Raw genomic sequence first — 14,711 nt, 5'->3', positions numbered from 1 at the left:
TGTGTTCTGTTGGTTTTTTTTCTGTTTTGTGTTCTGTGAATATGTGAAGTGAATTGGAATTGGAATTGGTATTGTTTTGTATTGTAATTGTTGTGTTGTTGTTGTTTTATTTTGGTTCTGTGTGTTGTGATGTGATTGTGATTGGGATTGTGATTGTGATTGCGATTGTGTTGTACTGGATCTTCTGAATAGTGCTTGAATAGTAATTGATTGTATATTGTGTTGTGTTGTTTTGTTTTGTTTTGTGCTTGTCTTGTGTGTTGTGTTGTGATGATGTGATGTGATGTGATGTGATGTGATGTAATGTGATTGTGATGTGATGTGATGTGATTGTGATTGTGATTGTACTGGATTTTCAGAATAGCGTATTGTATTCAATTCTAGTGAAACAATGACATCTAACGACAAATGTTCACTCGATATACTGTGCGCTTAGTTTACTGATGCCCCCCGAACCATCCGGGTGGTGTTGCACTTATAAAGGCAAATAACAATAGCTTGATGGCAAACCAATCAGAAGCGAGTGGCGTCATCACATATTAACCAACGGGAAAGTAGCAATAGAAATAATTAAGGAAAAAGAACTTGAAATAATTAAAATGGATTAAATTAAGTGAGTGAAAAATAAACTAAATGTAGACAGACAAACAATAATGTCGTAAATATTTGCGTTTGGTAAACTCTACCACCGGATAAAAATAAAAACAGATTCGCGCGAGATATTTATGAATTGATTTACGACATATTGAGCTATTTGAAGGCAAGTATTCAATCACGGATTTTCCGGAACAAACTTTGGTTCAGTCTTCGTAAGTAACTTTCTCAGCGAATTCGGTTTGCTGGTGTGTTGAGGTGATTGCAAATTGCGTTGAATGTTTCATGTAAAGTCATTTGGTTGAGTAAACCTAAACTGCCTTCCGATTGGTCCCCTCAAAAGCACAAAGTTTTGTGTTCGATTTCCGTACGAAGCTTAAAGGATTGTGTGCTCAGTGATGATTTCTGTAACGGTATAACTACTACTCTATGTGGGTACCATACGAGGCCAATCTTGTCATCGTTCTAATTCTTTCACAGATCCGTCAACCACTGAAGTGAGATAGATCTACCACTATTCCAGTAAAAATTACCTGGAACCAATTTGCTGTATTGTTATAACTGTTGGTCGAAGTTTTACCAATTGATTCCCGTTGAAAACGAAAAACGTGTGTCCTTTTGGTAGTGGTAGTGGAAATTAACAAATTAAACAAATGCCAAAGACAGACAGTTTTATTTTATCTGTTCTTACTTTTGACAAGTTTAGTTGCACTAAAATTTACAATGAACGCGCAAATTTAATTTTGAAACAATTGTTTGGAAATGTTCAGGTGACTCCCTCGATCGGGAGCGTGTTCTAGTTCTCAGCGCCTCGGGCGAACCGAATCTATATCCTATTCTTAAACAACACCGAAAACAGGAGATAATTAATGTCGTAAACAGGCGTTTCTATGTTCAAAAAGGTATCACACTATCACAATACTTTCTTAGCAAAAATATGCTTTTTGGCAAACTCTCAGAGCACACATCATGTAACAGCCCCATGCACCGTAAACTTCCTGTTACCTTTTCGATATATAATACTTTACGAACCTGAGACACAAAGTAGAAACGATGCCACAAAGAGCAACACAAAATAGTAGGAAACTATTGCTTAGTATTTTTCATTTGAATAGCCACACTGGTTTTTTCATCCACAGACTCAAAAGTTACAATAATGAACAGACCCACAGGAAAGTACTGCTCAGTAGATTTCAATTGAATGGTCATACTTGCTAAAGTTAGAACCACCGTGTACAGTATAATAAACATTACCCCTGGAAAGCACTTCTCAGCCGTTTTCATGTGCATGGACAGCCACACTGTAGGATTTTATCGAAAGACTCAAAAAAGGATAAGTGAATACTTGACTGTAAAGAAAACTTTAAAATGACTACAGGATAGTTATTTTTAGTGGGCACATGTATGCCAGTGGAGTAATATTCTTGTCAAATACCTTCACAATGTACAAGCTTGGGGTTGCAAATGTGCGCCGTCTTTGGTAGTTATTGGTTTTGATAAAGGTTAGCCATTTTGCCGTTCTGCCTTGGTGTTAGAAGTTGGCCTGTATTTCTCGGAAGGGCCTGGGCAGGACTTTTACAAGTCTGCTTAGCTCCACTGATCCAGATGAACTAACCTAATAGTAAAGGGACTTAGAAGACGGTAAACCATTTTTAAATGTTATATATACGTTTTGCCGAACCGATTTACAACTGGGCTCACTGCTGAAGTATAGAGAGATACATCGGCTATTTTCCAATACATCGGTGCCTTAAATAAGCCGCCTTTAACTTCTTCCTTCTGCAAATCAAGGTTCCTAAGTAACAGTTAGTTCTAAGTTTTGTCTAGTCATGAAATCCTAAAATGTGACCATTCAAATGAGGGAAAGGGAGGGGAGGGGGGAGGGGGGGGGAGGGGGGGGGGGCAGAGAAGCACTGTCCTGTGGAGGTGTTCGTTTGAGAAGTTTGCAAGATGAAAATTGACATTTTCCATCTAAGGCTTGATTATTGTTTATATTTCTTGACCAGTAGCTTTAACAGGTGCCTCAAACTTCACATATATTGACATAGCCTTCCTTGAGCCGTTAATTAGTATTAGCCATTCTTTACATTTTAAAGATATCTCTTCTGTAACTTACTACATTTTAATGCAATCAGGAAAAGACATTTAAAAACACGAGGAAGAGGTTGTGAGTAATGTAAAATTAAGATGGAAAAAACAGAAAATAATTTTAATATTCACGTTAACCCTTCAAGTTAATTACGTGAGCAGATGTTGCAGATGTTAAACGGCGTTTACTGAAGCCTTCAATTTGCATTGTGAATTTAATGTTTTCACAGGAGACAAATTACGCACATAGCAGCGAAAACGCAGTGAAGCTTAAACAGTTTGTTTGCAGGGGATAGGAAGTATAAAAGAAAAAGTCACGCCATTCAAGACTGAATAGGCTCGGGACTTGGCAGAAAGCGAAGGAGCAATTCAACGGTAAAAACAGCTCTTGGCAACTACCCAATTAAGGAAAATTTTAGTTTGCGAAAAGGACAAAGCTAGGAGTTTGCGAGGGCGCATTTTCAAGGTATGGATCGAATTTATCAAATAGTCCTTTAAATGAGCGGATTGTCAATTGATATCATACTCTATTTCCCGTAAGAACTTTAATTTTTGATGTAAGTACTATCCTTACTATGCTAGAAGCTTCGACAACACGATCTTGATCTGTTATGGACAAATTGTGCAGTTTATGTCGAGATTTCCGCATTTTCAATCGACTACACAAATTCTTAGAGATTCTTGTGTCGTTTCACACAGAACAAACTTGTCAGTGAAAATCATCCCCCCGGCTACCACTACCCAGCCGCTAGAGGTGTTTGGCTACTAGAGACGAAAGGCTGACGCATATAGCCTCGCGAGTTATTACAACAAGGCCGTAAACTAAATAAACCAACCAATAATGGAGACGATAACAATCTTAGATGCTAATGACTGAAAAATGTTAACGTAACGATAGCTTTAAACTTACACAGTTTATCAGTAACAGATAATGACGCGACAACCAGTAGGATGAAATATGGAGGCCCGCAGTAAATGAAAAGTACCGATTTTGCTAAAGTTCTACGATTCAAGTACGTTCAATAGGTTCAGCGCCAGGCGAAGTGTGATACTTGTTAAGCAGCATGGATGAAATGAAGGGAAACGTAATATGGAAATCAGTAAAACAACCTTCACAAATTTCCTGCATTTTTCTAGTCCATACGTAATCTTTCGAGTCATACACAGTGAAGAAAAGACAGACCAACAAACCGGGCTGTCCGCACAGCATTAAAACAGACCGTAGTATACAGTCAAAATATTGCTGAACACATTAATTCGCAGCCGGCGTAAAAAAGCATAACGGTGACCCCGATCGCAAAGGCAATATCTATTCCCGTCGGTTTAACTGTCTCTGAAACTAAATCGTTTTTCACTACACGATGATTACAGCAGTCGAAATATTTCATCAATTCACTGAGTTGGCATAAACATAAATTAATCTAAGACAAAAATGACGCTTAATTTTGTTTGTATCAACGTCGTTGTTTTGCTTAAGTGCTCACATTTTTGCCAAAGTTCCTTGTTTTGAATGGCTATTGTATTAAACCATTGTTTCAAGCTCAAAGGCGCTGCCGTTCCAAAATTAAAGGATCATTCAACAAAGGCAACGTCTTAAAATAATGGATCGGTAACGATACAGGAGGACTGTTTTAATTATACCTGATATTAAACCCATGAATTCAGCCTCTATAGCTTATAACGCTTACCGGCGCTGTAAACGAATACTTACGCCAGCGAACAGCGTAACGTTAACTAATCAACTTGAGTGTGTCATGGCGAAAGATTCAGCCTTCTGAAATGGGAATAATCAACGTAGAAAGCTTACCGTGGCTTTGAATTGTGCTCAAGATTTGCTCTGACTTCGTATGTTTAATTTACTTTCTTTAAAATACCGCTATGTCAGTTCTACATGGAGCAGTTCAGGACGGCATGGAGAAACATACTGAAATGTACTTACAGTTTTCCAAGTGTAAGTTTTAGCGATAATTTAGATCTTCATGAAGCGATCGCTTGATCAAAGCTACTGCACTGTTTCGTTCGTTGTAAACAGTTTTAATAGTGTGCTAATTTCTTCCTGTTTCACAGGACGGCATTACACGGATAACGGCGGCGAAAAGCCAACGATTGACAGCTTTTTCCTTAAGATATTGGACCACACTTTGAAGTGAAAGCACATTAAGTAAACCAACAGAGCGGAAATCATGGATACCTCAAAACATAGGTGAGTTGAATCCGGTTGTACGAACTACAAACTCCTTAACTACCACCCACATGAAGTCCCTTTTGAATTCGTTCTTAGCTATTCATTGCTTTAGAGTATCTAGTAAGTTACTGCCTCCTTGTCTTCTCAGATAGAGACTGTTCCTGCGAGTAGCCTTCTCGGAGCTAGAACGACCAAGTTCAAGAACTCCTTTTTGAAACTTGCCTGAGAGAGCAGATCGTACTAATTTTCCGGCTTTATTTTCACCCGCTACGAAAAGAGCTCCTTTTGCGGCCCATGAAACAAAAGCTGGATAAGCGGTTGCTCACGAGACACTCCGCTATGTGAACAACCAAACGTCACTAAAATCTCCTGTTGTTAAGGACGGTGCCTACATTTGTTGCTGCGCATACGTTCTGCGCATCTCGAGATACTTGGGTTTTCTACGGGTGGCTAGTAATACAGGGATATTTTTGCGCAGTTTAAAACTATGCGGACAAGGCAGAACTTAGTAAGTGCTCTTGGTATCCAAAAAGAAAATTGGGGGTAACCATGTATTTTCCAGAGATAATTAAGCTTTAGTTTAGGAAAGACTGCCATACATTGCTTTATATTTTGGCGGCTTTTTAGAAATATTCTTGCTTAATTAACTCTGAAAAATGCCCCGCTATCCCCAATTTTCTTTCTGGATTCCAGTAGCCCTTAGGGACCGTTCATTTTTTATGAGCATGGGGGGGCTGGTGGGATTTGGGGGGAGGCCACGAGAAAAAAAATGGCACTAAAGGGGGGGGGGGGGGCTACCAAAAAAAATTGAGTGAAAGAGGGGGGGGGGGGGGGTCACCAGCAATAATTGGCTAGTGGGGAAAATTGAAAGTGGCTCAACACAGAAACAGATGAAGAAATTGAATATTATTTCAATTTTATTTAATACGATTTTCCTAACCGCTTTTAATTTGTTATAATTTGTACATACTGAGGTCGAAATCTGCATTTTATATTAACAACAACTGAGGAAATGAAGCATATCTGTTGGAAAAGCAATAATGAATATAAACTGAAGTAGACACCTATGTTTGTACAAGTTCAAATTAATATAAAAACGTAACAGTCTCACTATTGAATCATCCGTGGGGGAGTAGTTTTCTACAAAGTGGTTTTACTCAGAACTATATCAATAGATAGTTTAATGTTCTGTTTAATAGTACTCACTTTTATAAAGGCTGTTGATTAGTAAATTATTTGAACCCAGGAGTATCAGTAGACTCAGTAGTATGCCTAGTGTGAACATCCAGATTAGTTTTTAATAATAGAACTGTTGTTGGTGACTTCAGTTGACGGTAAATCTGAGCCGCAGGCTATCTTCAGAAAAGCTTGTAACTGTCATTTTTAATAGCAGTACTTTAATATCCAGACGCGTAGGAGGGGGGGGGTTCGAGGGGTTCGAACGAACCCCCTTTGAAGATCAATAATGGCGGAAGAAAAAGCACAATGAGGAGGTTGAACAACTACATGAGGTGTACCATGCGAGAGAGTAGAATGTCCGCCTTGGTTCTAATGCATATCAAATATGATATGCCTGTCAATCTTGACGACATAGCCAATTTGTTCGAAGGCCTACACCCGTGAATGATGCAGTTTACCAGCTTGGTGTATGACTATCAGCAGATCGAATAGTTATCAGAACTTGACAGGGCGCGGAATGTACATTGAACTTTCTTGTTTAAGTTGAAACAATCATGCCGTAGAAATGATGTATATAGCTTGTAAAGCTGCTGTAAAACAAATTTGTGATTTGCCTAAAATAGGTCTCAAAATGCAGGAAATGAGGTTTCTGGGAACCTAGATTTCCAAAAATTTCCGGGGGAGCATGCCCCCGGACCCCCCTAGTAAGAGCGCCTCCGGCGCTCAGCAAGATTTGGGGCTCAACAAACACCCCTATCTAACCCTTACCTACGCGCCTGATATCTGTGTGTCCGCTGTTTTTTTCTGTTTAATATGACTTGTAATTGTTGATTGGTATGATTCGATCCGTATTTTGTTAGTCAGATCTGTACGTGTATTAATTGTTTCTACTCGAAGGGGAGTAATTTCACGTTAACCATTTGCTTGATTAATTTTTATAGTTCCTTTGAGAATCTAAATGGAAATTTAGGGTTTGCCGTAGCCGTAAACGTGCTGCTATCTATAAAACGTTTTTTTAAACAAGAGAAATCTGTACCTAAGCAGAGAACGGTAACTTTTTAATAGTACTGTAGAGAAATCACAGTAACAATTAAATTTATCTTTGATATAAACAGTACATAAGCGTTTTGTTAAAGTTAGGAGTATGATTTGTTTCTGGTTGGGCAGGAGGGGGAGGGGTCATCAGAAAAAAATAGTTTCTGCTTGGGGGGGGGGCCATGTGGAAAAAAATTGCATGCTAGGGGGGGGGGGTCATACAGTTTCGTAGTGGCAATTAACCAAATCCCACCAGCCCCCCCATGCTCATAAAAAATGAACGGTCCGTTACTAAGATCTGCTTTTCCCGCATAGTCATAAACTGTGCAAAAATACTTCTGTATTAGGAGGCAGCTAATAAGCTCGCCCAGGCCTCTCAGACTGTGCTGAGAAACTTTTCGTCTCCTTATCTGCTGCTTAGCAACAGGAAAGAGCGCGAGTTCTGGACACGTAACTGGTTTCAAATTACAAAGTCACGGTCGTACTCAATATTGCACTTGCACTTAAATCTAAATGTGCGTTTTGTACTACAGTGGCTTCCCGGTATCTCGATAGCCCAAGAAGAAGAAGAAGAAGAAGAACAAAAAAAAAAAAACAAAAAAAAACGCGAGAGCTAGCGATAAACAAGTACTGTCGGCAGTATCCGAAAAAAATAAAAAAAATCGCCGCGAGGCAACCTGTGACAGTGCGAGTCTACTGTAATGTATTTTACCGAAGTCTGCCTGAAACACGTTTTAACGTGCCTGTAGATAGTTTAGTCACATATCCGTTTTTGTTTTTTTGTTTTTTTTCGTTCTTTCGTTCGTTTTGTTTGGTCCAAAAAAGAAACAATAAATCCACGGAGTCGATCACACTAAACAGCAACATTTCACTCATTTCAGTCGCCAAGGCAACCACAAACGAGTTCCTTTTCTCCTCATGATTTATTAAACATTTAAACATCTCCGAATTATTGTTATTTCACAAGCCACTGAGACTGGGAGTCATTTGCCTTGAGACCGGAGGTAAATTAAAAAGCAGTGCGTGGGTCTTTGTCTTAGCCAGGAAAATTTTTAATGAATAAACGTTTCTTGCGCTAAAATTAACACGAGTGGAATTGATGTTATTTGCCGAACGAAACAATATAAAAAAGCGTGGTTAAAATACGCTGCAAAATTCGCGCGCGCAATATTTCACTGATAAATCATCCGCTCCAGTTAAAATTGGCTTGTTATCTACTAGGCAAGTTCTTATTCCAATTTGAGCCAAATGATGAATGATTTAAATAGCTTAGCAACTTTGACGGTATGTTTATATTTTCCTTTATCCTAATGCAAAAGGGAGTTGCTGTTTTTAAGAAGTATATTAAGTATGCAGTGAAAACATCCTACTCATTAACCGCAGGTGTAAGGGAACTGAAAGGTTTGTTTGACATCCAAATTCACGACTTTAAAACTATCATTGACTTAAGGTAAACAAGGCAGGTACTTGTCCGATTCGCAGGCTGCTTCAGAAGAGATTTTCGTAAGTATTCTTGCCCTTATCCTCGTCTTCAATACCCATTATTGTATGTATTTTACTAGACAATATGCATCTCTCAACGCTGAAGAAATACATTACAGAATTAAATGTCGAAAAGGTGATTCGTTCAGGCGCAATTTGATAAGATTTACTCGCATAAGAACCTTCTTCGACTAGGATTTAAGTGGTCTCAAAGTTTAAAATTATTTTATCGTAAATGATCCATGTTTTCTTTTCCCTGAATATAATGCAACATAAGTTACTCGCAACGAATTTTACGGTGAAGAATATCGTAGCGTTTCGTAGATTGAATCTTCCCTGAAAATCGCTCTGATAAACTAGGCGAAGTTTTCGTAAAATTTGCTCGCAATACTGACGGCCATTTTATCCGAACCTTTAGAACCATACAATAATTACTGCTCAACGCGTGAAACCGGTAAAAAATAACGGTTTTCTAAAACACTTTCTCACCAACTAGTATTTCTTCGTTATCTTAAAACTACGTCGGAGATACAAAACCACTGGCACAGCATATCACATACATCCTTAACCTTGCAGGATCACAATTATCGAAAGAGTATACGGAAAATTAAAACGTGCCAATGAAATTTTCCTTGTAAACTGGCTATGAAAAACCAAACCGGTCTATAATTATATATGACACTGGACTCAATAGATTTAATTTGCATACATACAGTATCGCTGAAACTGAAATAAAGAAACCACTGGTTTAAAAATTCAGTTTGGCCGATTCGTCCGTCGGAACGGGGAAATTCAGAAACCAACTCTGCACAACTCTGCCAGTGTTGCAAGGAAGATTGGCTGCGTAGGAAAGACTAGAATTCATACCGATATTTCAGTCTGAGATAAAGTTTTCAAGGTTACGTAAAAGACTGAAGCCGGCGTGAATTACAAATTACCAAAACCTTGCGAAATCAACAAGGTTAGTGGTTTTTCAGTTGCTTCATTCCAAGCCTTTAAATACACTAATACATGAACTGAAGCCGGAAAGGATATGTCAGTGATAGTTTTCTTTCCACGTCAAGTTTATCCAAATGGATTTAACTTGCAAATACAGTTCCAATGAGTTACTAGTTACTATATCTGGAAAATTATTATTCATTTAAGATGTTTTACGATATTAAATTAAACAATATTTTTAAAATAGCTTGCCTTCTTCAAACCGTGCATATATATGTCGTAAGGGCCTTACAACATATTTGCATTAATTCTGCGTTTTAATATTGCTGAACATTTCTTCAATATCTTGGCCAAAATATTGAGTGTGATCAGTGAACGATTTAACGAGATCAACCAAATGTTTCGCAAAATGAATTTCTTTGTCACAATACATTATTATGTACATTACATTTCAATGCGATAATCTTGAGAAAAAAGATTAATAAATTAGTCCTGCACTTCGTATTTGGAAACTGCAGACTAAAGCGAGTTTTTTTCTAATTAAGTCAAACGAAGACAGAAATAAATCCACCTGCGTCAGAGCGAAACACCATTTGCATTGAAACAAAGTACTTTCACAATAAAGTCTTCTGAGGTCTTAAACCATCCACTTACCGCGCAAAGAAGAAATTAACGTGCCGCTTCAAAACAAATTATATTTTCACTCATTTTTCCTTGACCTTAGAATAACGAAGCTTTAAGACAATAAATCGAAAAAGCACAAAATCTAATCGGCTTTGTGATCGCCAAAAAAAATGCAATTATAAAGTCAAATGATTGATGTCTTTTCAAATTAAAAACGACGTACATTTCTACAGTTGCCGTCCTAAAGTTTAGTCAATTATCTGTTTTAAACATTTTCGCGTTTCTCTGTGATTTTGCCCTTTCATTCAGTATTCCCTACATAAGGCTGCCAAGACAAATCACTTTTTAATTTTTTTAAACTAATTCTTAGATCTTTTCTTTATGTGGATTTTTTTTATATCCATTTTTTTCATTTCCGAAGATACTAGCATCCCGTGTGTTATTCTGCAATTCGAATAGAGACGAAGTTTGTCTGTATGATTGCGTAATTTACAACTGTTGAGCTTTCTGACCCATGTATGGAGAGCAAGCCCATCCACGCTTTTTTTTTTTTAAAAGAAAAAGTTGATGAACTTTGAGAGCCGAATCGGTCATTTTGAACTAGCGAGGACAAACTTCCATGAAAATTCTGAGATTTTTAAAAACATATTTTTAATAACTTAAAGTGTCTCGACTTTTGTATAGCTGTATCTTCGCTGTATTTTCGCTTCTGTTTAATTAAGTGCTAAGATCTTTGTAGACGCGTCATTAATGAAAATCCCTTCCGTTCAGTACAATATTACATGAAAAAAAAAAGGTTTGGCCGAATTTATACACCAGACTTAAGTGGTGTCTCGGTCGGAGAGAACTGACAAAAAAGCCACAGGCGCGAAAGCTGCGTCAAAATCACTTGACACGAAAAAAACCGCATGCTCTGTACGGTGTATTGATCAAGTGAAAAGGAAGAGCATTATAAGTTGCTGTTTCCCGATGCCTTTTTCTTAAATCAACATTTCCTCAATTAGAGTCCTTTGTCTACTGGCGATCGTGTTAAGCAACTCAACCAACTAAGATGTTTTCATTTGTGATTTAGAATTGCCAAGTGTATCAAATTTTTAGACAATGCAAATGAGTTATTATTGTTATCAATTGTTATTGGCTGTTCGTGAATTTTATTTTCCTTGCTTTCGGAGTAGGATCCAAGTTTGAATGGTGATCTCAGTACTTTGTATTCTTCCTACCTTGTTGCAGGCTTCGTCTGTTACCAGCTGTCCATGGCTGCCCCCAAGGGACACGATATGACCTGCCTCCAAACGGGCTGGGAACAAAATCAGGGGCGTTCTAGTCACATAAGGCACTACCGTACGGCAGCACCATGCCAGAAGGGACCCAGTAGAAATTCACTCCTGCAATGTAACAAAATGTCAGTCAAGACTAAACAAGTGGACGATAAAGCTCGGCAAATACGCTTCAAGTACGGAAAGAGCAACTTGGAAAGGAATTTTAACAAAGGACTAGACATCGCTCCGTTTGTGACGAAAGTGCAAATTAAAAAGACGCAGGAGAGGAACCGATCCAAGTCGACAGGAAGGGCATCGGCAAGAAAGAGAAATGCAGACGAAAGGGTCCATTTTGAAATTCCAAGCGACGAAAGCCGAACCCTAGGTGGCGACTGCTCTGATAAAAATGCTCTCTCTAATCAATTTGGGGACAAAGTAGAAGCGAAAACCATCGAAGAAAATATTGAAGACAAAAGCGATTTTTCGGTGGAAATTATGGCGGTTGAGATGAACGCCAAACCGGAAGAAACAAATTACTTGTATCCCCCTGAAACATCAGAAAAAGAACGTGAAAGCGTTCAGCATCTTATAAAATGCCTTTCCCGAAGATTTCGCGACCCCATCGAGACATCCCGCAAGCAAGTTACTGTAACTCGTCCGATAGCGGCGTATGCAAGGCCCACAAAGGGTGAAATAGCGTTAAGCATGAAAGGACCTGTTCTGCTCACGCCTGTTTCTAAATTTGCCAAGGCAACAGTTCAGGCGAGCGACAGGCAATCACAGCTGCATATTAGATCGTTACGCGAATTTGCGGGCGCAAGGAATGAGCGACCCCGTTCTCGCCCCATCTCCTCAGTCAGCGACAGTGTTGTCTTGACGGGGAGGAAAATACACGGCGCTGGGCGAGTCACGTGGCCAGAATGTGGGCATGCGCCGAATGGTTCGCTCGACCAGAACCACCGCCTGTGCTACTCATGTAGGGATCGGCATAGTTCAAGCTCTGAAACAAATACAACCAGAGAAAGAGCAAAAAGTGCAGTATATGGGGAAAGAAAAATCGACAGTGGCCTTCCAAAGCTTCTTCGCCAATCACCAACCAAATTACACGGTAGGAATGCGCTAAATCGTGACTCCACTACCAAGCGACGAAATTGCATGCGCAATGGGATGATATCTCCTCATGAACTGCAAGTCAACCTAGAACGACTGAAATCTTATGACTACGGGTCTCCAGTGCCTCCGCCTTCAATGTCTAACTCAGACGATGAGGAGATTACTTCATGATATAACCAACAAACACCACTTGCGCGGTGTTCAGTTGAGTGTCATGAGACTTAAACCAAAGTAAATAACTCTAATCAGTTACAACTGACGCAAACGACGCAAGGACCCAATCACAAATCGAGGCAAGCCGAAATTACTCGGTCAAAAGCGGGAAAACGCACGCAAGGAAGCTACGTTTAGTTTTGGAAGTTTTACGAGACTCGAGTTTCTTTTGATCAATCAAAAAGTGCGCCACGTACTTCAACAAGATCAAAACAAACGCAAAAAAATCACTCTAAAGTGAGCTTCAATAATTCATAGAAGGTGTTCTTACGTGAGATACTCTGATACGGTTATCAAGCAATCGCGCAACAGAGAGAAAAATCTTGGCATAAGAGGCACTACTGAAAAGAAGAATTTTTATTTATTGACGATGAGAATTACAGCCAAGCTGATGTGGTCGCCAAAAGATAAAAACACTATGAGTATTGCTATTCCCCCCTGGATAGGACATTTCACCATAGCATGCACTGTTATTACGAGCAGTATTTCGCCGGTAGCCTTTTATACACCTCGCTGAAGAGGGAAAGTGGAGCGATGGTTCTTGTCTATAAGGAATTAAAACTACGGCAGACGCTAGATTTTAACTGAGCCACCTTCAGATTTGACGTGCTTGCGCAATACCCTTATCACGATACCTCCTGGCTTGCGCGTCACCGAAGCTTAACTGACAAAAAGCAAACGACAATCCGATGTTCTAACCACGTGACTTAGGCGCTTCCACCTGGTGCGGGGAAGCGCGACGTCATCTGTATAAAATAGGTTTGCGTCATTCATCAAGTGCCATTTCGTCTAAAGTAAAATTGCCCCGTGGAACTGCAAATCTCTTTCAACACGGTACTAAGGTGGGCCAACCCTGAAAGGATTAGCGCCTAAGACAAGCAAGAGATTTGCAGTGCCTTAGGGCAATTTTTTTACTTCGCTATTCCGGTATTGAGGGAAAAGTTGCCCACCAAGCAATGACTGTTTCCTTCAGATGCTAAGACATGCACGAAATCTCTAAACTGACGAGCCCAAGGGCAAGTTTTCTCTTTTGAGTAATCTCAAAAATTGGACTGAAAAGAATACAAAGAAGCGAAGATTTTAGAGAATAAAAAGATTATTTATAAGATGTACTCTAAAGGCGCTTCCACATGGCAAGATAAAGTTTGGAAGACCTGTTAACAATCTCCAAAGGCTAAAATCCAAGTGGAGAATAGAGGGATTTAGCATCGCGTTTACGTGAAACGGCAAACGTCGCCTTGTCGTTTCACGTAAAATAGAGTGTACTTTTTGACTTCAGCTTTATAAATTTTGCGAGTTTCGATAAAGCTGTTTTGCGACTCACTGTGGTGAGTTCATGAAGAAAAGTGCGGTAAGGAGTGAGTTATGAAGGATTTTTAAACACGAAACTTAATTTGCCCTAGTGTGACTTGCCGGAAAATTATTGGGTTACTTGTTTTCAACAATTAACTACTTATATGTATAAGAAAAAAGGAAGAAATACTTACGTAGTTTTCACGTAGACAGCAAACGAAAATAGCCTGTTTTCACGCCGGAAGAAACAGCAACCGGCAACCGGCAAACACGAAATAGCCTGTTTTCACGTAGAAACGGCAACCGGCAAACGCGAACAATGGCGGGAAAGTCGTGGTCACGTGGTCATTTTTGCCGTTCGCGTTTCACGTATACACGATGCTAAATCTCTCTATTCCGCAACCTCCCGCCAAGCATTCTTACTGTATACTCCATCCTTTATCCCAAATTTAGCCATTTATTAAGAGCGTCATTAATAAACTTAACTATGCAGTGTAAGTAAAAATCAAGTGAATTTTACTGGTTAAATAAAAACATAGAATCTTAGCAAACGCTTACTGGCCAAATTCGATCTTGCTTATACAATAGGACATCTTCACTCGGCATGATGGCGTCATTTGACTGATTTGCCACCAATTTGTCAAGTGACACTAAAAGGTAGTACGATTAACACTGTCAAGTGTGCGTCAAGTACCTTGTTCATACAC

At 39.2% G+C, this 14,711-nt stretch overlaps 2 protein-coding genes across 6 annotated transcripts in view; one reads left to right on the top strand and one right to left on the bottom strand.

Moving 5' to 3' along the window:
* Positions 1-11,487, bottom strand: part of LOC146473573 (uncharacterized) — a 51,165-nt gene extending 39,678 nt beyond the window's left edge. For 4 of the 5 annotated variants that reach the window (XM_085118287.1, XM_085118295.1, XM_085118293.1 and 1 more), the window contains exon 1: positions 11,347-11,479. The gene's annotated coding sequence lies outside the window, so the exon portion shown is untranslated. Of the gene's footprint in view, positions 1-11,346 lie in introns of all 5 variants that reach the window. The other variant, XM_085118292.1, reaches the window with a different exon arrangement.
* LOC146473572 (uncharacterized) lies at positions 2,730-14,555 on the top strand. The gene is made up of 3 exons (XM_085118297.1): positions 2,730-3,148; positions 4,750-4,899; positions 11,374-14,555. The coding sequence occupies exon 3, from the start codon at positions 11,380-11,382 to the stop codon at positions 12,667-12,669; it is 1,290 nt and encodes a 429-aa protein (XP_084974423.1). The 5' UTR covers positions 2,730-3,148; positions 4,750-4,899; positions 11,374-11,379; the 3' UTR covers positions 12,670-14,555.
* Positions 14,556-14,711: the final 156 nt, after the last annotated feature.

This window comes from Pavona decussata, unplaced genomic scaffold, assembly GCF_977016875.1.
Source record: "Pavona decussata unplaced genomic scaffold, jaPavDecu1.1 SCAFFOLD_93, whole genome shotgun sequence".
In the NCBI taxonomy this organism is placed as follows: domain Eukaryota; kingdom Metazoa; phylum Cnidaria; class Anthozoa; order Scleractinia; family Agariciidae; genus Pavona; species Pavona decussata.
The sequence above is the reverse complement of the archived record's forward strand: the minus strand, read 5'-3'. Positions and strand labels throughout refer to the sequence as shown.

Bases quoted from the DNA above. Each gene is read 5' to 3' on its own strand.
- LOC146473572 (XM_085118297.1), top strand. From the start codon at position 11,380: ATGGCTGCCCCCAAGGGACACGATATGACCTGCCTCCAAACGGGCTGG.